The 21399-nt window shown below is 59.7% G+C and overlaps 2 protein-coding genes across 6 annotated transcripts; one reads left to right on the top strand and one right to left on the bottom strand.

The window, feature by feature from the left end:
• TNIP1 (TNFAIP3 interacting protein 1) lies at positions 1–16079 on the top strand. Of its 5 annotated transcripts, none has more exons than XM_042790148.1 (18): positions 1–108; positions 7441–7611; positions 8626–8748; positions 9060–9142; positions 9373–9441; positions 11441–11632; positions 11828–11922; positions 12002–12083; positions 12325–12417; positions 12657–12722; positions 12883–13014; positions 13094–13222; positions 13541–13663; positions 13962–14087; positions 14402–14482; positions 14649–14843; positions 15110–15200; positions 15560–16079. In XM_042790148.1, the coding sequence occupies exons 2-18, from the start codon at positions 7470–7472 to the stop codon at positions 15583–15585; spliced, it is 1848 nt and encodes a 615-aa protein (XP_042646082.1). In that variant the 5' UTR covers positions 1–108; positions 7441–7469; the 3' UTR covers positions 15586–16079. The 5 variants fall into 5 exon arrangements, with proteins under 5 accessions (XP_042646082.1, XP_042646083.1, XP_042646081.1 ...); XM_042790149.1 differs by lacking the exon at positions 1–108 and adding an exon at positions 1088–1108; XM_042790147.1 differs by lacking the exon at positions 1–108 and adding an exon at positions 1617–1759.
• Positions 16080–16747: 668 nt separating this feature from the next.
• Positions 16748–19871, bottom strand: GPX3 (glutathione peroxidase 3). The gene is made up of 5 exons (XM_033005999.2): positions 19635–19871; positions 18337–18490; positions 17967–18084; positions 17661–17760; positions 16748–17547 (listed from the first exon to the last, which is right to left on the bottom strand). Exons 1-5 carry the CDS (start codon positions 19719–19721, stop codon positions 17308–17310), a joined length of 699 nt encoding a protein of 232 aa, XP_032861890.2. The 5' UTR covers positions 19722–19871; the 3' UTR covers positions 16748–17307.
• Positions 19872–21399: the final 1528 nt, after the last annotated feature.

The raw sequence follows: 21399 nt of genomic DNA, 5'->3' as shown, positions 1-21399 counted from the left end.
TAAAAGTAAACTCAGCTGGGCTGGTCTTCCTGCATTTGGGGATTGCAGCTGAAGAGCGCCTGGCCCAAAAGGTTCTCACCACCCCAAGCCCCTCCGCAACCCAGCCAGGTGAGTAGCACGATGCTTTTTTCAGCGCGAGTATGCTCAAGAGTGAGGGGAAGGCAGGCAGGCAGCTTTTTGTCTGTCAGCCCAGAGCGCTCCAAAGCCAAACCATGCCACCCCACCTCCTCTCCTCACAGAAACAGAGCAGGGTTTGGCTACTTTTTGCAGGTTGAGACATTATCTTCTAAACAAGATGCTTTCAGGTTCTGTGGGACTGCATTGAGCTTTGAAGCCAGGTTTTCTGAGGGTTTACAGAATAGCACTGGGCCTACTGGGGTAAAATAAGCCCTTCGGGGAACAAAAGGGAAGATGTTGCCTGTGTGGGGGGCTCCTGCCGTCTCATCCCCAGCTGAGACCTCAGACACAAGCACAGCCAAAGAGCATGTCAGGGTCCCAGCACCCACTGAGCTGCCTTGTAACCGAGCCAGGCTGCCAGGGAGATGTCCTGGTTGGAGTGAAGGGCAGTCAGGGAAAGGAGGTTTAGGGGGGTTTTTAATTTTTACAACCCAAAACACCAAATCACCAAGAAGCAGTGGACCTGTCTGAACCCAGCTGAAGTAGGAAGCCAGTACTAGGACAGCTGGAAACAGCAAAATCACCAGTGAAGGACAGCCCGGGAGCCCAGCAGCAGTCACATAAGGAGGAAATGTCAGTACAGGCAGAGCACAAGCTGTATGCCTGCTTACAGCAGGCTTTCTTTCCTTCTGCTTCGCTGTTCTAGATGTAAAACACCTTCTCTGTGGCAAAACCAACACAAGAAAGAAAGGTAGCTATGGAACAAGCCCCAAAAAGCTGCATGAAACCAGGTGTTCCCTGTGGTTCTTGCTCCTCTGGCTGATTTCTGTTGTTCACAAATGCATGACAATCAAAGCAGCAGCAGAGAGGAAAAGGATCCCCGATAATTAATGCTCCAGCTAGGGGGTGTGATTTCCTTGTGTAACGTTAACTCAGAGACACAGACGCGGTGGGGGAACTCCGCCTGCCCCAGCTGCTGAGGAACGATCTGGTAAGGCTCAGCGGGCACGCAAACCTCCTTCCCGGGGCTGCGGGGAGCCTGGCACTGCCGCAGCCCACCCGCCTGAGCGGCCGGGAGAACCGGGGGCTCCTCAGCACAGCCTCCCCGCCCCCCCCCCCCCCCCAAACCGGCTGCCCCCCAACATGCGACACCGGGGGAGCCCAGTGGCGGGAAGGCGGCGCGGCTGGGCCCTGCCCGCCCCTCGGCCCCGCCATTTTGTGCCTGGATCCGCTGAGGGAGCCGCCGCTGCGCCCGGACCGGCTGCCCCGCAACGAGCGGAAACCCCCGCCGAGGGCGAAGGCAGGGCCGACTCCTTCCGCCCCGCTGCACCGGGCGGGCCCACGAAACCCCGAATGACACCGACACCCCCCCACACACACCCCCCAGAGAACAAGAACCCCTCCGCCGCCAGCCCGACCATAACAATCTATCGCCTCCGCCCTCACTCTTTATACCATCCGCGCCGCGCCGATTGGCTGCTGGGCCTGTCCGTCAGGCTGGGAATTTCCCGGGGGCGGAACCACCGCTCCCCAACCCACCCCGCCCCGCTTCCTCCCGTGCTGGCGGCGGAGCGGTACCGGTACCGGTACCAGTACCGGCACCGGCACCGGGAGCGGCCCCGCCTCCGGGGCACACTGGCAGGTGAGCTCAGAGCGGTACGGGGATCTGCTGCCCTTGGGGAAACGGGCCGTGCTTGGGGCACCGGGGTCTTACCGGGCACTGGGGTCTCGCCGCCCTCGCAAAGGGTCCTGGCGGTGGGGATGGCGCTGGCGGGGCTCGGGGCTGCGCGTTGGCCGTATCTTGCTGGTTTACGGGCTCTCGGTCTGCTCAGGCGGTGGTGGTGAAACCCCGGAGAGGGGCCGGGGTCGCGCCGCCCCCGTGGGATCTGCTCCGGGGCTAGCCCGGGTGCCGCGGGCGGGTCGCGATAGTCGTGCTTTGCCTCAGTTTCCCTTCCCCTGGGGCCGGGTAGGGGTTGCCGGTTCCCCTCGCCGCTCCTGAAGGGGCACGCTGGGTGTAGGGGAGCCTGGGTTTACAGGCGGTGTCGGTGCCCGGGGGACGAGAGGGGGAAAGGCTCGGAGAGATGCTGGGGGGAAGCAGCCCCCCACCGCAGCCGTACCCCGGGCTCTCTCCTCCCCTCGCTCTGCCTTACACAACCCCGGCGTTTCCCCGGGCCCACGCGTCTGCTTTCTGACTATTTCTGGGCTTGCGGTCCCCCCTCGGGCAGGGACGGTGTGTGGGTCCCACGCGAGGTGGGGCTGTGGGTTCAAGGAGCCTCCAGTCAATGCTATTTTCCTCTTTCTTTGAGTTTTTCCTCCCCATCCTGCTGCTGGTCCAGCACGGCATGTCTACATCAGATTCTATCCAGAGGCTGGAATAGCTGGAGCGGGGGTGGCAGCATCCCCACCTGCCTCCCCTCCTTCTTCGGGGAGATGGTGCACAGCTTGCTTCCCCATCTCCCCTCCCTCAGTTCTAGGCTAAGGCCCCTGCTGAGAACAGAAGGAAAAAAAAAGATGCTGTCTGTCAGCCCTGCTTTTGGGTCAGAATAGCTCCAAATGGGACTTGATGGTGACCTGCAGCCTTTCGGAGATCTGGCAGTCCCATTCCTCTGTGTCCCTGGGCACAGGTTGCTCCCTGTATCATGGAGACAAGTGCAACCTTTCCCTTTTAGCTTGTTATTTCTATCTGCTTGGGTCAGTAAGAGCTGTTCTGCTGCCACAAGCTCATTTGGAGTGCGAATTTCACTGAGACCGCTGGCAAAGCGTGCTGGAGCCAGGAGACCGGACTTGGGGCACTGGTGCGAGTCTGGAGGGAGGAAGGCTCCAGCCAGGCACGTCCTTGAGAGCTGCCTCTGTGGTGAGGCGAAGTAAGCAAGAAGGAGAGGAGAGGCTTTTTGCAGCCTTTGGCATCATTCCTGGCTCTGCAAGAAATCCCACTATGCCCTTTCAGCCTGACCTATGCCAAGCAGGCCTATTTAGCACAGGGCTGTGGGTTGTTGCTTGCCAGCAGCTGGTACAAAACACTCGTGGGCGGAGGAAGCTGAATTATCTACCCTTGTGGCATTGCAGATTTGATTTTAAAGCAACAATTCTTATGCTTTGGGTAACAGAGGTAGCTTTGCTGGTGTAGCTTTGCAATGCCACTGTCTTCTGCTGCTTGGTTGTTGCTCGGCTGAAGTGCACCAGGTTGGACAGGAGTAGTAGCTCAGGTTGTGCTGGAGCTGCAAGGAAGGGGGTGGCTGTGCCTTGTTCTGCTTCTAAGTGCCGTGACAAGCAGCCATGATGCTCCTGAGCTCTGCCAGGGGAAGAAACAGAGCAGGCAGCACAGAGCAAAATGTCTTTGCAGCAGAAGACAGGGTCTTGCATAAAAAACCACAGTGCTGCCCAGGGCAGCACCACCACTAAGACTGGCTGCCTGTCCTGCCTGCACTGGAGCTTGGACCCATGGCAAGGAGCTCTGTAGCTGCGTGTGGTTACCCGTGTTTGTAAACCTGGCTCTGAATAGGAAAATGCTTTCTTTTCCTTGTGAACAGGCTCATTAGAAGCAGGTCGTTTTGTGAAGCTTCTGCAGGAGGTGGGTTTCTCAGGTGAAGGTGGGATTTCTGGCCAGAGGACATCTGTAACATCAGCTGTGTTTTGGATGAGGGTCTTGCCTTTCCCACCCTCTCTCTGCAGCTAGCCAGGCTGGAAAGAAAAATGTTTCAAGTGGGGGTTCGGATCTTTCCCTTTGAGATATGAGCATTACAATGCTTGCTTTTCCTCTTCTTTTATTACTTCCAGCCCAGTGGACTGTAGTGCCCAGAAAGTCGTCTTATTGCTCTCTCCTAAAGCCAGCTCTGCTTTTGCTTCCCTGCAAATGAGACCAGTCCAGCAGCTCAGGAATGATTGTTCCTGGTCTGGGGAGCTGCTGGAGCTCTGGGGAGGGAAAGAAACCAGGCTGGGGCCTGTGTTATTTTGCTGATTTCCAGTAAAATGATCAAACAAACAAAAAAATCCTTCTGTAGTGTCTGAGTCGCTTTTGCTTTTGCTTTGAGGAGGAGGGATGACAGGAGCCCAGCATCCCTGGTCATGGGAAAACGATGCTGGCAGCCTGCAGGGATTTGCTTTCCCCTCGTGCAGTTCTGGCAGGGAGGAGACTTCCTTGGAATGTTGCACGCCAGGGTAAGGAAAACCCCATTCTCCTGAGGGCTGGGCCAAGCCCCCACCGTGGATTACAGGATGGGAATTGATCCTGTGGCTTCGGAAGGCTGGTTTCCACCTCGGGGGAAAAAAGCAAACTTCCAGCGGTGTCAGCCCACTCGCTACACAGAATTCACGTCCTCTGCCTTCAAATCTTCTGCTGTTCAGTAATTTTAAAGCAGGAATCATTTCCTTCTGACTCTTCTGCGTGGCTGGTGCAGTGGTGGCTGTGGTGCCGGTGGTGGTGATGCACATCTTCCTGGATGACAGCAGGGAATAGCCTGGCCACAGCTGTATGGTTCAAGCTTACTCCCAAGCCACAGCACAGCTATTTAAATGCCACCCTGCTTTCATCTTTGCCTGGGAGTCTCCCTTGCCCGCTCACTCTCTCATTCTCTCCTTTTCTTGAGTTGTCGTAAAAGTCTGCTACCTAAAGGTCTCAGTGCCCTGATTGGAGCCAGCAATACCCACGGGCAACCGTGGTGTCTGGCAGCTTCTGCCAGTGGCTGGGCACGGAGCTGGTGAGCTATAGCCAGGCATCCATGATCCATTGCTGGCCCTCAACCCCTGGGGCTGTGAAATACTGTCAGATTAGCTTAGAAACTGTTAATTGACAAAAAGAGAAGTGTTTTCTGGTGGTTTGGCGGTTTCTTCCGGAGTTTGTGGTTGTCATGTTTTCTTTGCATTTCTAGCCATCATTAGGTGCTGGTCTGTAGTCCTCTCTCTCCTCCCCTGGTGTTTTTATTGAAACATTAAATTTTTGTCACTACAAAGCTGACTTTTCAAAAATCTTAATGAAAAAACAAAACAAAACAGGACTGAGAATAGTAACCTGGTCCAGAGTCCTGTCCCCAGGGTGACAGCTCAGTCCCAGTGGCTCCTTTGCAGAAATGGAACTGTTCTTCCACTCCAGGCAAACCCTCCCTGACCCTGACGATGGGCTCAGATGCTGCAGAAACCCTCTTCTCTTGCTGAGTCTTGTTTGCTGGTGAATTTGTGGCTGGTCTGTGCTTTTGTCAGCTGGAGATAGTTGAGTTCCTTTCCCCGGCTGCTGTTTGGAAACAACTCCCATGGCCCCTCTGCTGCCATCTCCCTGGTGGGGTGCAGACCCTGGGTAGAAAAATCCTTGATAAAACCTTGAGAACTGGGAATAGCAGAGGCTTTTGGTGGTTCCATCTAGCTGGAAGAATATGGGGTTGCCACGAGTAAGCTCTGAGGGTCAGCAGAGTAGTTGGTGCAGCTGGCTCGGGTTTGAATGTTCTTTGCAGGGGTTCCCCTGTTCCATTTGTGCCAGGCTCCCCTACCCACACATGGTTTTGTCCCAGTGGAGGACACGGGTGCTCTACAAGATGCTCACTGCAAGATCACTTTGTTAACCAGCTCTTCCCAGAGCCCCAGGTTTGGGGTTTGGAGCAGCGTGTGGTGACCAGACACCAGTGAGAAACAGGCTCAGGTCCCCAGTCTGTCTGTGACGCTGTCCCTGTCCTCAGGCAGGTAGCGTGGCCACAGGCATTTCCCTGTGGTGGAGGTGCGACCAGGTCCCTGGTGTGCCACCACACTGGGCTCCATCCTGCCCACCAGCAGGTCTGCTCCGGGAGTTTTCCCCATCCCATGGCGGGGGGATTGCGTACAGGCTGTGATGATGCTGCCCAGCACTGGGACCCATGGCACGGAAACTGCCCCTGTTCTTCTGCAGCTTCCTGTCAGCTGCTCTGGGCTCCAGAAATAGCTGCTGCTCAACTCGCCCTGTGCCGCAGCCGGGCAGCTCCTGATCACCATCTCCCACTGCTTGGGATGGGGCTGGTGGCTCCCTGCAGGGAGCCTCCGGCGATGAGGGGCTTGGGGGCACCCGCAGAGCCGGAGGACGGTGAGACCTACCGACAGATGCATCTCCCAGAAGGAGACTGCCGCTGAGTCCGTGCCTAATTACCTGCCGCCGAGGCAGGCGTTAATTGCCACTCCAGCTGCGGATGCTGCCAGGTGGCAGTTGTCATCTGGAAAGTCCCTGCTGCTCCCTGGCAGGCAGGTCATCTAAACTGGTGATCAGCCCGGATCACTTGTGACATGAGCATTAGTCTGAGGTTAAGATGGTTTCAGGTATGAGCTACCCTCCTCCCCCTTTCAAAATGTGCCCCCCCCCCCTCAGCCTTCTCCCTCTCACAAGCTCCAAGCTGCCTTGACTGGATGGAAGCGCACTTAGGGGGGTGCCTGCGGGTGCTCCTGTGGTGCCCCCAGGCAGCACCCCAGCTCCAGCTGGCATCACCCCCCAGGGCTGTCTCATCTCCTGCGCTGCTCCGCTTTATAACAAGCTGGAATCGGGGGGGTATTTTGGATAAGTTTGTACTGCAATTCTCAGCAGCTGCTTTATCACCCCCAGGAGGTGTATGAGTCCTGAAGCTAGAATCCTGCCCAGGCGACCCCAGGCCAGACCTTGGCAAGGCCTTAGGCCACCCACAAATGCAAGGAATTAAAAAAGCAAATAGCATGCTGTGTGCGGGTGTTCCCTCTCCTTGTACTTTGCTCCTGGCTCGGCACATCCCTGACTGTTCCCTGTGCCCCAGTTTGGGCAGCTGAGCCATTGGCAGCCGGTTTTTCTGGCTGAGCTGGAGGGCAGAGCAGGTCCCTGCCTGGCTGCTGGGTCTTGTCCCCCCTGGTGCTGCCCAAACTACCCACCAGCTGCAGGTTAAGGCTTTTGGAGCTGCAGACACTGCCCCTCCCCAAACATCCCTCTACAACCCTTTCTGCTCCCCAAAAATACTCTGCAATGAGCAGGATGCTCTGGTGGCAGTGCCCAGGTCCATGCTGGCATGGGTAGATACTCCTGGGCTGGGTCCCCGTCCCTCCTGGGATGTAGCAGCAGGCAGCTGCGACCTCCTCGGGGACTCGGGGTGAGAGCTGGCCCAGAGTGGGGCTGCTGGTGATGCCTCCTCGCGTGACACTTCTCATGGCTGTGAGTCACCCCGGGCATGTTCACCCCAAGCAGGGTCAGAGAGGGAAGTGCCTTCACCTGGGACACTTCTTCACTGGCTGGTGAGCAGTGAGGCAGCGCTGCCTCCGCTGGCACAGCACCCCAGACAGTTGGGACCAGTGAACCGTGGCACCGTCTGGAGCCAGAGGAAGGTGACACTGTGCTCCGTTGTCCTGCAGGGATGCCCGGCTGGGAGGTAGGCGACTGAATGGCAGGCATGGAAGGGAGAGGACCCTACCGTATCTACGACCCTGGCGGGGGCTCAGAGGAGAATGGATCCACGGCCTTTGAGCGGCTGGTGGAGGAGAACACCCGGCTGAAGGAGAAGATGCAGGGGATCAAGTCTATCGGTAACTGCTCTGTGACTGGGGGATGAGGTTTGCCTTTGGGGCAGCTAAGCCTGTGACCACGAAGCCTGGAGGTTTTTTGCTCTATTTAGGAAGGGTGCTATAAGAAGCTGGGGGTCTTGGCACTGGGGCAGCAGTAAAGTTCTCCCTGTCCTGGGGGGTCAAGCAGGATGTCTGGGCTTTTTCACGCAGGGGTGCAGAAGGAGCAAGGCTTTTGCTGAACTCTTGGGGTGCTTTACGGTGGGATAAATGGTGGGAAAAAAAAAAAAAGGCAAGTGATGGAGCAAGGTCAGCTCCTCAGAGTCCTGCAGTGGCAGGTCACAAATGCCAGGATCTGTTTTGCTTTTGATGAAAGTACCCCCATCCCACGTTGGGTCAGGGGCTTTTCCCGGGTGCTGCTGAAAGACCCCTGCGTTGGGCGTTCCCTGCAGCGGCAGGGACATGCCAGCATCGAAACACTCCAGCCAGGTCGTGCCACCCCCTTTGTCCTTCGCCACCTTCCCCCACCCACCCCTGTTTTGCTTTCGGTCTCGTGACCCAGCTTCCGCTTTCGAGTCCTGCTTCTGCAGCTGAATTTCCACCTGCCTCGTGATTCCCATCGTGTCACCATGCCCCTACCTGTGACCGGGACCCACTGGTGTGGGATCAGCCACCCGGGGTGGGGAGAAGATTGCATTGCCTGTGCCAGACCTCAAGGCAGGCAGGCTGAACCCCTAGGTCCACCAGCTAGGCTTAAATTCATTTCTTCTGGGGAGCAAGGAGACGTCTGAGGGATACAGTGCTGCCCTTCTGCCTCCTGCAACCAGTCTTCTGTGTGTCAGCTTGCGTGACTCGGCAGCCAGTGAGCCACTGATATAGCTTTGCCATTGGATTTAGCCAAGAAAAGTTGTTTCTGGATGAAGAAGGACCATGCTGGGCACTTCACCCACGGAGAGGGGTTTGGTGTTGGTGGATGGGGCTGCTGCAGGGCAGGCACTTTGTGAAGGAAGATGAGCATCCTTCTGTTGCCCACAACAGGAGAGCTGCTGGAGGAGTCCCAGGTAGAGGCAACCAAGCTGCGGCAGAAGGCAGAGGAGCTCGTTAAGGACAACAAAATGTTGATGGCATCATCTTCCTTGGAGGACCTGGTGGAAACTGGAGGTAAGAGATGCAAGGCTCACTGGGGAGGGATAACCTGACGGCTCAGGATCCTGAGCTCAGGGAAAAAAAGAGGGTGTGAAGGAGACTATCATGAAGGTTTCTTGGAGCCCTGTCTTCTCTGGAGTGTATCAAACCATTGCCATCCTCGCTTATCCTGAAGGGAGGTTTCTGTCCTGTTCCCATAGCTGGGGTAGAAACCATCCATCGGTGCCTGACCTCACAGGGTGTCTGCTTTCTGCATCCCTGCGCCAGGTGGGGAGAGGCCCTGGTCTCCAAAAGACTCATGACTGTGTCCTCTCCCCTCTCTGCAGCTGTCGGCCCTGATCCCAGCTCCACACAGGCCGCCCCAGGCAGCACCCAGCCGAACATGGAAGCCCGGAAATCTCCTCCAAGTGTGAGTATGGTGAATGTGAGTGCTCGTGCTGGTGTGGCTGGAGGGAGAGACTCTCCATCTAGTTAAAGCAAAAGGAGGCAGCCTTTAGCCTCTATAAATGGAGATAAATTTGAAAGGAGGGATCAGCTTCCCTGCTGCGCTCCCGTCCTGGCAGTCCCTGCCTCCGTGCAGTGGGCACCCTGGGTTGCCATTCCCTGGGGAGACCTGACCTGGCTTGCCTCCCCTTTCAGGGATCCTCCTCAGAGTTTGAGATCGTCGCTGTGGAAGCACAGGGGTTTCCCCAGGAGAGCGGGAGAGCGGTGAGTGGCCCTGGTGCCTGCAGGGTTTGGTGGGCGGCAGGGGGAGAGTCGAGCCGGTTGGTGCGGCGGTGGCGGTGGTGGTACTGGGGGCGTGGGAGGGTGTGCAGACAGGCAGCGGTGTAGCCCCAGCAGGCACAGGCAGGGCTGGGGGACCTGTGTTGAGGCAGCCCTTGAGCAAACCACAGAGGAGAGTTAAACAGCACCCAGGCATTCCCAGGGGAGCAGAGCCAGCCCCTCACATACAGCCCCCGGGACAGTGCTCGTGCTGCTGTGCCCAGCCTCCACCACCGATGAAGATGAGGGAACCTGGCCAGTCTGCAGGCAGGAGGGAACCACACAGAACCGTGGTTCGCCCTCCCCATGTCTCACTGGGGCTGAAGGGCTCAGCAGTGATGGTACCTGTGCTGCTCCTTTTGCCTGGCCAAGGTGGGGAGAGGGGCAATGTTCAGGCTGCCCTCCAAGTGCCAGGGCTAAGTGGCCTAGCCACAGGGCAAGCAAAGCAGCCCCAGCCAGACAGGGACACCAGTGTCTCCAGATGCCACGTGACAGCAACAGGAAGGGCTGTGATGACCTGAGGAGCTGTCAGCGATGCCCTGATGCTCACCTCCTGACACCTGCACTGGCTGGGAAGACCAGGTCTCCAAGCCCCGTTGTTGCTGACGGGGTCTGCCCCAGCCAAGGCACCTCCGTGTGCTCCGTTTGCTACCACCTGAATGTCCCCCTGGCTGGCACTGCCCCGTCCTGTCCTGCTCTGGCTTTTTGTGTGTGCTGGGAGGAGGGATGGGGAGCGCAAGGGGCGTGAACATCAGCTTGCACCACATGGTGCCAGTAAGGGGACATGTTCTCATTGCTCATCCCTGTTTGCGTTGGCCAGAGCGGCTCTAGGGTTGGTTGAGTCTTGCTGGACCCTCTTGGGGTGCAGTCATGGGGCAACGGAGAATGAGGGAGCATCTGCTTGGCGATCAGCTGCTGGCACCTCAGCAGAATGCTACTCCCGTGCTCACACCTGGGCTCTCCCAGGCACTCCAGCTGGGCTCCAGTCCTCGCTGTCCCCCCCTTGCTGGCCGGCTCACGGGAGCAGCCAGTCATGCTGTGCCCTGCACACCCCCTCCCATGGCAGTTTCAGGGCTGTGAACCCCGGGGCCAGGGTGCTGGGCACACTGCCATGCTGCCCGGGGCATTCCCACAGACAGCAGGCTGAGTCAGTGGGGTGTACAAAGGTGTGCCAGCACAGTGCCACGTGTGCCGGGCTGGGCTCTATTGTGCCAACAGTGTCTCCTAGGCAATGAAGGAGTTAACCAGCCACACCAGGGGAGGACAAGCCTGTTGGGGACACCCCTTTATGCGTAGATGGGGGTACGCCCTGATGCTGGTGGGTGCGCCCTGACCTGGGCTCTCCCAGCCACTGTTTAAATCCCCGTGCATCACCCTCTTGGCTGCCACCTGTCAAAGAGCCCAGGTTCCCGGCGGCTGGCATGCCACAGCGGCACAGGAGCTGTAGAGGAGGGACAGGAGGAAGGAGAAGATGGGGACAGGGGTAAGACTACCCCTCAACATGGCAAACCTCAGCTCCCAGGGCAGACCGGGGCATATGTGGAAAGGAGTCTCAGGAGCTGGGATTTCTAGTCTTGGGGAGATGGGGAGAGCTCAGAGGAGAAGGGACCAGTGGTCCTGATGCCTTGTTGCTATCAGCGAGCTGGGAGTGTGGTCTGCTCAGATTGCTGAGGGGCACAGGGAATCCATGGGCTGGAAGACCTGCTGCCATAATATCCTCGTCCACCTGGGAATTTGGTGTTGCATGTCCAACAGCTGGGAAGCAAACCTTTAAAAAGCTGACACAATTTTTCAGCGTACCGTAGGCTGTTGCAGAGCATCTTGGTGCTGGCCCAGCTCCCCGCCACAGCCCTGGATGGGAGACGAGGCCAACCTACCCCAAGAGAGAACTTTACAGTGCTCCTTGAACTGATCTGACCGTGCTTCATCCCTTCCCTGTCTCCAGGACTTGGAGCAGCCACCAAACGAGGATGCCAACCTGCTGCCCCAGCTGCAGCAGCTGGAGAGCACACTGAGCGGCTGCGCCAAGGAGGCCAGCAAGGACCAGGTCTTCGTGCGTATGGGCTACATGGCCTCCGAGCTCAAGCGCCTGGCCTCCAAAGTGCACAAGAACGAGCAGAGAACATCGTTCCTGCAGGTGAGTGAAGGCTGGCTGGGCTCTTCATGGGGGTTTTCCTTTTTCTTTTTTTTTTTTTTTTTTTTTTTTTTTTTCCCCCACCAAGCTCCTCCTGTCTGCCCCAAGGTGGACACCTACCTTCATTCCAGGGCTTGGTGGGAGGTGGGTGGCCGGGCTGGCTGCAGTCCTCATGCTGCCGGCATTCATCCCCCACAGACGCTGTGTGAGACGCTGCACAGTGAGAACAAGGAGCTGCGAACCAAACTGGAGCGGGACCTGGAGCAGAGAAACCAGGCACTGGAGAAGCTCAGGTGAGGGTGGTCAGTGGGGAGGGGGATGTTTCTGCCCTGGGTGCTTCTTCCCGCTGAACAATCCTCTCCCTACCTGCAGATGTGAGAACCAGGAGCTCCGGAGGATGGTGACTCTGAGCAGCCAGGACAGTGGAAAGAGGGAAGCTGCCGAGCAGCAGCAGGTGAGGAGGCAGCATCGCCCTCGGAGAGGGCTGGGAAGGAGGCAGGGAGCCTGCTGTGACACATTCAGCAAAGGTGGCCTCATTTTAATCGAGCCCCCAGTTTATCCCAGTTATGACCAGCAGGATTTCTCAGGGTTTCGAGGGGATGGGGGAGGCCATGGGAGGGGAACTGGCTTGAGTTCAGCTGGCCTCAGGCACAGCCTCCACAAAAGCCCTGAGGGTCCCCCCCGTGCGCGTCCAGCAGAGCGGGGCCATGGTGGAGAAGGCGCCGGGCAGAGGAGAGCTGGAGGCCAAGGAGAAGAAAGTGAAGATCCTGGAGCACCAGCGCAGGGAGGTGAGGACCAGGCTGGGAGGGAGGCACTGCCAAGGAGCGGGCAGAGGGGATGTGTGGCTGGGCTGGCATGGGGAGACTGGGGCAGGGCTGCAGAGCCGCAGGGAAGCGCTGCTGGAGCTGGGATCTCCATCCAGCTGGTCCCTCGGGTGCTTTTGTGTGATGGGAGGCTGCTGGGGACTGCCACGGCTGGCTCGGGCCAGGGATTGAGCTCCTGTTCAGCCATCCCTTTCTCCCTGCAGCTGCTGGAGGTGAACAAGCAATGGGATCAGCACTTCCGAGCCATGAAGCAGAAGTACGAGCAGAAGGTAGGGCTGGGTGCTTGGAGGGCACATCTCTGCTGGGTGCTGGCTGGGGGGACTTGAAGGAGACCAGGTTCAGGGCAAGATTTTGGGGCTGTCTGCATCTCCTTCCTCCCCAAGTGTGGGTCCTTCTGGACAGGCCAACATCTTTGCTCCCTCCCGGCAGGTCACAGACCTGCACCAGGAGCTGGCTGAGGCCCGCAGGGCACTGACTGAGCTGGAGTCGGAGCGGGAACAAAAGCAACGGGATTTTGACCGCAAGCTGCTCCTGGCAAAGTCCAGGATTGAAACAGAAGAGGTGAGTCCCTCTGGAAGGGTGTCAGGGAGCTGGTTGCCCTATCACCCTGCCCTGGCTGATTTCTCCCTGGGTGCTGCAGGCAGAGAAGGAGAGACTGGCCATGGAGGTGAGGGACCTGCAGCAGAGGATGAGGTTCCTGCAGGAGCAGCTGGCTCCAGTTACCAGGCAGCGGGAATACCAGGAAAAGGAGATCCAGAGGCTGAACAAGGTGGGGGCCAGGGCACAACCCCTCCCTGCAAAATGTCTTTTATGTTCTCCAGGCTCTTCTCCTCTCAAATCCAAAACTGACCCTGATTAACCCTCTCCTGCCCAGCTCCTTGCCCAGGCAGGAGCTTGTGTCAGACGATGCCCACTGCATCCCTCTAGGCTCCAAGGAAGAGGGGTTTGGGGGGGTCTGTTGTCCCTCTTGCTCTTGCCTAGTTATACCTGCTTCCCATGCTGGGCACATGTCCGTGGTCCTCCAGACAAATCATGGGCACAGCACCTTCCTCTGACCCCCCTCCCTGTGCCTCCTTTTCCTCTCTAGGCACTAGAGGAGGCCCTGAATGTCCAGGCCTCTCCGCCACCCATCTTTGCCAGCACCATGGAGCCAGCGGGGAAGGTGCCGCAGCAGGAGCTGCTGACCCAGAACGAGCTACTCAAGCAGCAGGTAGAGCAGGACACGGAGCCACTGGAGGCAGGGAGGGAGCTACGTGTCCTGGATCTCCCTGGCAAAGAGCCCGCTGTGGCCAGGAGCAGCCCAACAGCCATGGCGGGTGTCGGTGCTGGAGCTCAGCATCCTCCAGGCCTTCAGCTGAAAGGACCACAGCCATGGTCCATGGTGCCAACCCACATGCCTGGAGCTTGGTGTACCTGGTGGGGTCAGGGATGGCAACACAGTGATAGGGGGTGCTTGGGGGAGGTGTCTGCCCTCAGCCAGGTGCACCCACATCTCTCCTTCCGGCCAGGTGAAAATTTTCGAGGAGGACTTCCAGCGGGAACGGAGTGACAGGGAGAGGATGAACGAGGAGAAGGAAGAGCTGAAGCAGCAGCTAGAAAAGCTGCAGAAACAGTTGGTCCTCTCCAACAACCAGGTGAGCAGGGTGCCACTCTGGGAGCCCCAGGTCTGTCCTGGCTGTGTCAGAGGTGCTTGTCCCTACTGTCACAGCCCCTGTACCCATCTCAGAGCAAGGGCTAAAGGGGGGACAGAAAGGCCAGAGAGGTGGTTTTGCTGCTGCTCGTCCCTGGCAGAGCATCTCCTTTCACTCATTGCTTCCTTCTGCCCCTTTTCTGGGGATCTGATGGGGGGACCAGTGTGGGTATTCCCGCAGGGCATTGCAGCTACCCTTGCCCCATGGACACAGGGGGTGGCAGGGTGGGCTCTGCACTAACCCCTCCTTGCTCCCAGCTGCGAGCCTCCAAGGACGACTGTCAGAGGGAGAAGGAGGAGAAGGAGAAGCTGAAGAAGCTGCTGAAACAACACAAACAGGTGGGAATTGGGGGTAAAAACCCTTTGTGGGTGGAGGGGCTGGGGACTCCAGGCCTGGCCCCAGTCCCTTGTATTCCATTGTAGGGGCAGCTCCAAGCTGGGTGATGGATGGTGGTGGTGGGCTGCCCTTGGGGGTCTCCCCAGCATCATCCCTGACTCCTCACAGGCTTCTGGAGAGAGGCTGCACCCCGAGCCGCTGCCAGGGCCAGTGGGCCCTACCTGCCCCATGTACCAGTACCAGTACAGTCCCCCCGTGGCTCACCCCATGTACCACGGCTTCGACGAGTGGCAGCAGATCCGATACCCGCCAGCGATGCCGGGCGAGCACGCGCCAGGACAAAACTTCCATCATTTTCCCCCGGTGAGTGTTTACCTGTGCCAGCATGAGGGGGAGCAGAGGGTCCCATGCGAGTGGGTCTGGGGCTTGCTGCCAAGCGAGCAGCTCCTCGAGGGTCACTGAGCAGGAAGCTAAGCACACACATCCTGTTGGCATGTGAATGCTCAGCCCTCTTCCTCCTCCTCCTCCTCCTCCTCCTCCTCCTCACGCCCTGGCAATCAAACAGGGAGTGCAGCCTCATCGTTCACATCCCTGGTAATTTGTCGTTTCTGTTCCATCTCCTCCTGCAGCCCGAGTACCCCTGGCGCCCACCCTGTGCCATGGCTCGCAGCCAGAATGCCCAAGCAGTAGCCGGGGTGAAACCAGTCCCCAAGGACTTGGGTAAGGCTCGGACCCGAGGGGAGTGGCCCCATCCCTCGCCCTGAAACCCTGGGCGGTTGGCTGAACACTTGGGGGAGGAATGGGGGGACAGCTTGCCAGGCAGTGGCCATTTCCCTAAAGCCCCCACCTCTGATCAGCCAAGGGGATGATTCTGCCGTGGGGTTGGCCCCTGCTGCATCCCCCCCACCATCCCCACAGAATGTGAAGACGGGCATGAGCCTGAGCCCCAGCACCCCATGGGCTTATGACAGTTGGTGCTCGGGGATAACGGCCATCTCATGGCTGGCATCTCTCTCATGGGGCTCGTCTGGGCACGAAGAACCATGCTCACCCCGTACCGCCTCTCTCTTGTGTCTCAGACCAGGCAGGTCCCGGGTTGCCCTAACGCCAAGGACCGGCTGCGCTGCGATACCAACAGAAGAGGAGTAGGGTGTGTGTGTGTGCCCGTGTGTATATATCTAGGAGCTTCCTCTGGCTGCCTCTCCCTGTGCGCAGACAGGCACTGGACGTGGCCGCAGCCCTGGCCTGGAGCAGCTCGGCAGCGCATCCCCACCAGGAACGTGGGCAGGATGGGAGTGGAGGTGCCATCGTGGGGGGTGGCCAACACCGGGTCACTCCCCTGCAGCCATCCCCTTCCCCAGGAGGCATCAGGCCTGACATCGCTGTAGATCCGAGCCAGGTCTTCAGGGAAGAGGAGCTGGCGTTTCCCAGGAGCTGCCCCCGTCCAGGGGCTTCGGTTCAGCCCCTGGAGGAGTGGGTGACAGCGGGGACTCTCCCGGCGGTGGGAGATCCCATGCCTGCAGGCGAGTGCCTGCTGCAGCCGTGAACCGGGCTGAGGGTGGTTGGTGTTCTTTGTATTTATTTAAGGACTGAAGTGTAGCTGAGTCTCTCTGGTTTTATCGTGAAAACAGCTTTCCCGAGGGCAGCCTCTGTGTGGGGACGGGGAGGGAGGCCAGGGCTGCTGCTGCCCACGTGCTCAGACATAGCCACAGGGCCAGAGCAAGCACAAGGGGAACCCAACTCTTGTGTGGGCACCCCAGGATCTAGCCCCTCACTCTCCGCTCTCCTGCCCCACACCTTTGCCGGGGCAGGGAAACCCCTGCTCCCGCTCTGCCTTTCCCTGCAGCAAAAGCCTTAGGGCCAGTCTTTCAAATTGCGCAGAGCAAATCTTGCTCCAGGAAAACAAGTCTGGAGGGGAAAAAAAAAAAAAAAAAAAATCAAAACAAACAACACAATCCTGTTTCTGTAAGCGTGGCTGTCACGTGCATGACAGCAGGAGCTGTGGCACCCTGGCATGCTCCTCACTGTGGGCTGGGCTCCAGTCCCTGCTCCCAGCCCCTTTTGCCCTGCCGTGTTCTGCACTAACCCCCACCCCATCCTCTCCCCAAAATTCTGGGCTGTGATGATATAATCCATTGATAAATCCATATTTGTAGTTGTCATGGGGAAAAAAAAAAAAAAAAAAAAAAAGATTCTCCACTTGGTAACTCCAGGTTTGCCCCTGTTCCCCCCACTCTTTTCCCCCACTCCTAGCCAAGAAGCAGGGCTGTGTGTTTGCAGAGCCTTTATTTGGCATTTCTGTGGTGAGGGCTGAGGGGCTGGCTGCCCCTGGCCAGGAGAGGAGCACGTCTCTGGGACCACGGGCAGCTTGAATGCACTGAAGAGCTGCTCCGTGCCCGTCAGGATCAGGCCAGGCCCGCCCCACGCCAGGGGCTTTCGGGCCAAGCCTTCATGGAGATGTGGTCTTCTGCTCCAGAGGCAGCCAGTCCCTGCAGCCTCCCGCTGCCTGGGGTGGCGGAGCAGGGGGGGCAAGCTGGGGCCAGGAAGAGAGGGCACCACCCGGGGGTGAAGGTGGGACACAGGGTTATTGGGAAACGCTCCTCTCCCATCGCTGAGGTCTCTGCCACCGGGTTGCCTGGTCCGGTATCCCGGCCGGGGGATGCCAGAGACGGGAGCGATGGAGGGGGCAGCGTGTGGGCTCAGTGTTTGGCTCCTGCTGCTGGGGAGCATCTGGCAAGGGGGAAAGGATGGGGAGCAGCCCTGCAGCAACCAGGGGGGGATGCCAGGAGGAGGGAGAAGCCACCCCTCAGGCTGGCAGCCCCAGCCTCTACTCGTCCGGTTCTTGCTGCTGCTGCTGCTGCTGCTGCTGCTGCTGCTGCCTCATGTAGGCGATGATGTCGTTCTTCACAACGGCGATGTTGGCGCGGTGGTACCAGCGCATGACAGGCACGCCGTCGGGGCCCACCAGGAACTTCTCAAAGTTCCACTTGATGTCGTGGTTCCGCAGAGGCTCCCAGAAAAGGTTCTTGGGGTTCCCAAACTCCTCCGCCACCGGAGGACAGGCGTTCTGCAAGGGGCCGGCGGGGGGGGGGGGGGGCAGTGCATCACTGCCTTGCTCCCCTCCCCTCAAAGTAACCTGGGTGCTGCCCCCTCATTCCCTCCGCTCCCCGTGACACCCACCTTCAGGAAGGTGTAGACCTTCTGCTCCTTGGCCCCGTTCACGTCCCCTTTCTGGAAGAGCTGGAAGTTGGGGACAAAACCGCCCCCCGGCCGGACATACCTGCAAGGGAAGGGTGGGCAGGGCCTCACGCAACGGGCAGCTCTTGGTGCTGCACAAGGGCAGTGGGGGAACCCCAAGCCCCGTGCTTTTGGGGACCACAGCCTCAGGTTGAGGGGGGTGGGGTGTCACAGCCAGCAGGAGCTGCAGCTGAGGACCACAGCCCAGCGGGGGGGCAGGTGCCCTGCAGCCCCCACTGCAATACTCACTTCAGCGCGGGGAGGATCTCGGAGTTCTGGCCAGGTTCCTGCTTCCCAAATTGGTTGGAGGGGAAGCCCAGGACAACGAGCCCATAGGGTCCCAGCTCATTTTGTAGTGCATTCAGTTCTGCATGCAAGCAGAGCCATGGATAGGTTAGCAGGGGACCAGATTTAACCCCCCCCCCCACCTGCCCTGACCCCCTCGAAGCAGCCCCAGCAGCACCAGGTCCTGGGGAGCAGGCGTCACCCCTTTCCCCCAGCTCCCTGGGGCAGGACAGATCACGGGGACCTACCGAGGCTGCACACCTGGGTGACACTGCCTGCTCCTCAGCTGCCTGCCCTGTCCCCTGGGGGGGTCTGTGCCCCACGGGACCCTTACCAAGGTACTGTAGGGTGAGGCCTCAGTACGTGGCCACGTTGACGAAGAGCACCATCTTTCCTTCGTAATTCCTAAAGGGGATGTACTCGTCCCCGTGGATGGTCAGGGCCCCGTAGTCGTAGATGGTACCCTGCACCGAGCCGTAGCATTTCACCTGTGGGACAGGGAGCACCCCACGGGATCAGGCTGGGGGCTTCCAGCCACCCCACAGCCACCCACGCCCACCGGAGCAGTGGGTCCAGCCCTGGCACTGGCTGAGATGGCAGCTGCCAGCGTTCTGTCTCCTGCCCGAATTATGCTGGCAGCAGCCGGGCTCTGGCATGCCAAGGTCGCGGTGGTGGACCAGGCTGGCTTCTGCATGCACATGCGTGTGCACACATGTGCACGCCTGGCCAGGGGGGCTGGCTGCAGCTGGAGGGATGTTTACCCGGCCAGGGTCAGGCAGGAAGGCGAGAGGCTGGAAAACAGCCTGAGCTGGCGAGCCAGCACAGGGGGGACACTAGCCCCAGCCTTCCGAGCGTTGTGGGTGGGCAGGACCCCAGCCCCCCTGCATGCACCCCTCTGGAGCAGGGGCAGCCGGGGTGCCCAGGAACGGGATGACCAAGCTGGGCCCAGGCGAGAGAGGGATCAGGGCTGGATCAGAGCCGTGCAGGGAAGGGCTGGGGTGGAGCAGCCTCTGCTTGCGGTGCTGCAGGGGTTAACCCAGGGGAGCCCATCTCCTGCTCCCATCAGGAGACCCAGGCTCATCCAAGTGCCACCGAGGGGTTATTTTGGGAGCTGGCAGGAGATAAAGTCACAGGGGCTCTGCCCAGGGAGCTCAGCCTCTGTGGGGCTGGCCGGATCCTGGTAGCGGGGCTCTGCTTTGTTGGGGGGGTCTGGGGGTGACAGTCACCCCTGCTCCCAGCTGACCAGGGTGCAGGGACACGGCAGCCCCTGCACCCTCCAAACATGGGTGCACCCCCCTGGACACTATGCATGGAACAAAAGCCCCATGCTCTGCCCCTGTGGGGGTCATTGGGGAGGGGGGCACACACGCAAGGCTCTGTCCCCAACCCCAGGACAGCAATTCCCCCTTTAGAATAATTAGCTCAGAAAAATTCCCCCCCACGATCCAGGCACTGGAGGAGGGTGGTGGGGGGGGGGGGTGTCACAGTGCCACCGTGCCCCACTCCTGCCCCTGGGAGCTCTGCAGCAAGCCTTGGGGACAGGCGGGTCCCCAGGGTGCCACATCCCCCCCAGCTCCCCGCAACCCCCCGTGGGGTTCCCTCCCCCCACACCCCACCCCACCCCCATCTTACCTTCTCCCTCTCCTGGCTCTGCCCCGGCTGGACGAGCCCAGCCAAGAAAAGGGGCAAAATCCAGGCGCTGCGGGACCAGCCCCCCATGGTCGGGGCGGGCGTGGGGTGCAGGCACCCCTCTTCACACCCCCCGGGGGAGAGCGGCGGTGGTGGTGGGGACACACACACACACACACACCCCTCTCCCTGTCGCCTTCTGCCACCTCGAGCCCGACAGCCGAGAAATAGCTGCTGGGCTGAGCCGGGGGGGGGGAGCCAATCGCCGGGAGGAAGGACGGGCTGCGTTAACCGTCTGGGCCCTGGGACGGACACGGCGGCGGGGGGGGGGGGGCTGGGGGGGGCGGGGGGGGCCAGGGTGGGTGGCAGTGCCATGCTGGCACCTCGGCGCGACAGGGACGCGGGACACCCGCGAAGACACGGGGCAGCCACATGTGCCGGGGTTTATGCAACGTGTTACACGAACCGAGGACCTGGGGATTAAAAACCCACACGGTGGGAGAGGTGCCAGGCAACGTGTCCCGTCGTCCCCCCCCCCCACCTCCCCACCTCCACCCCGCTCAAGGCACCCAGCCGAGGTGACACCCACTCCCGAGTGGGGTGCTGGGGCCCGAGGAGCAGGAACCAAACCGCCCCAGGAGCATCCCCAGGGAGGCAGGGCGGGGGGTCCCGTGTCCTCCCCTATCTGTGCTGCTCACGGGTGGGGAAGGGTTGATGAAGCTTCTCTCCTTTGCAGCCCAGAAAATTAGGGTGCTCCTAGAAGCAGCCCTGGAGTAGGGTCCCTCCCAGGGGGTGCTGTGCTGGGGTTGGGGGGCCACAGCACTATGGTGACCCCGTTGTGGCCAAGGGCAGGACACTGCTGTCCCTTAGCCCTTGGTGGCCCCCAGGGGCAGGAGTTTCCAGGGCTCTGTTTGCATACCCGGGGAATACAAATATTTACCCTGGTCTGGCTCCAAGGGAAATAGCCATGATGAGGTGTAAATTCCCTGAAATGCCACCAAAAAAAAAAAAAAAATATTGATGGGAGAATAAACTGTCTGGAGAGGAGCTGGGAGGGGGGCTGTGGTTTGGGGTGGGGGACAGAGGGCAGGATGGAGTGGCAGCGGGTGAGCCCCAGGGGGACCATGGGTGCCCGCATGAGATTTGGCTTTACTAGAAAGCAGGGCCAGCCCTGCCAGGGCACTGTCACCGAGCTGGCTGTGGAGATGCTGCCAGGGAATGGGAGTGGGGCCATGGTCTTGGGGGAGGTTGGGAGCAATCTCCCACCTCGTGTCCTTCACCAGCAGGAACACTGTGTCTTGAGAAAGGCTGACGTCAGGCTCAGAGTGCAGCCTCGGCTGCTGTGGGAGGTCTCGGGGTCAGGCACATCCCCCAGGCACCCGGGGAACCCACGGAGCAAGGGAGTTGTGGGTCCCTCTGTCACAGGCAGTGTTTCCCAAAGCTTTAAACCTGCACTGCTACTGGAAAAGTGGCTTAGCCCTGCCCCGGCATGGATCCCTAAGTGGTGTGAGGTGCTCCTCTAGGTCCAGGAAAACCCCTGAGATGCTCAGATGCTGCCTGAGGACTGTCCAGAGCCCAACACAACGCGCCAACGGCTGGGCTGGCTGCAGGGATGCTTCAGTCACCCCTCACGGATGTGGCCGTGGGCAGCACAAGGCGGCTCCTTGCCAAAACCAGGGAGCCTATGGGAGCCAAAACCAGGGGCTTGACTCTCCCCACCCACTTCCCAGGCTCTGGGGAGATGTGGGGCAATGGGGCCGTAACTCCT

The sequence above is a fragment of the Tyto alba genome, unplaced genomic scaffold (genome assembly GCF_018691265.1).
Source record: "Tyto alba isolate M040663 unplaced genomic scaffold, T.alba_DEE_v4.0 Super-Scaffold_17, whole genome shotgun sequence".
Classification (NCBI taxonomy): Eukaryota; Metazoa; Chordata; class Aves; order Strigiformes; family Tytonidae; genus Tyto; species Tyto alba.
This window is presented reverse-complemented; position numbering and strand designations above follow the sequence as displayed.

Bases quoted from the DNA above. Each gene is read 5' to 3' on its own strand.
- TNIP1 (XM_042790148.1), top strand. From the start codon at position 7,470: ATGGCAGGCATGGAAGGGAGAGGACCCTACCGTATCTACGACCCTGGC. The intron at 12,418-12,656 runs GTGAGGACCAGG...TTCTCCCTGCAG, and splicing joins TGGAGCACCAGCGCAGGGAG to CTGCTGGAGGTGAACAAGCA. The intron at 13,223-13,540 runs GTGGGGGCCAGG...TTTCCTCTCTAG, and splicing joins AGATCCAGAGGCTGAACAAG to GCACTAGAGGAGGCCCTGAA.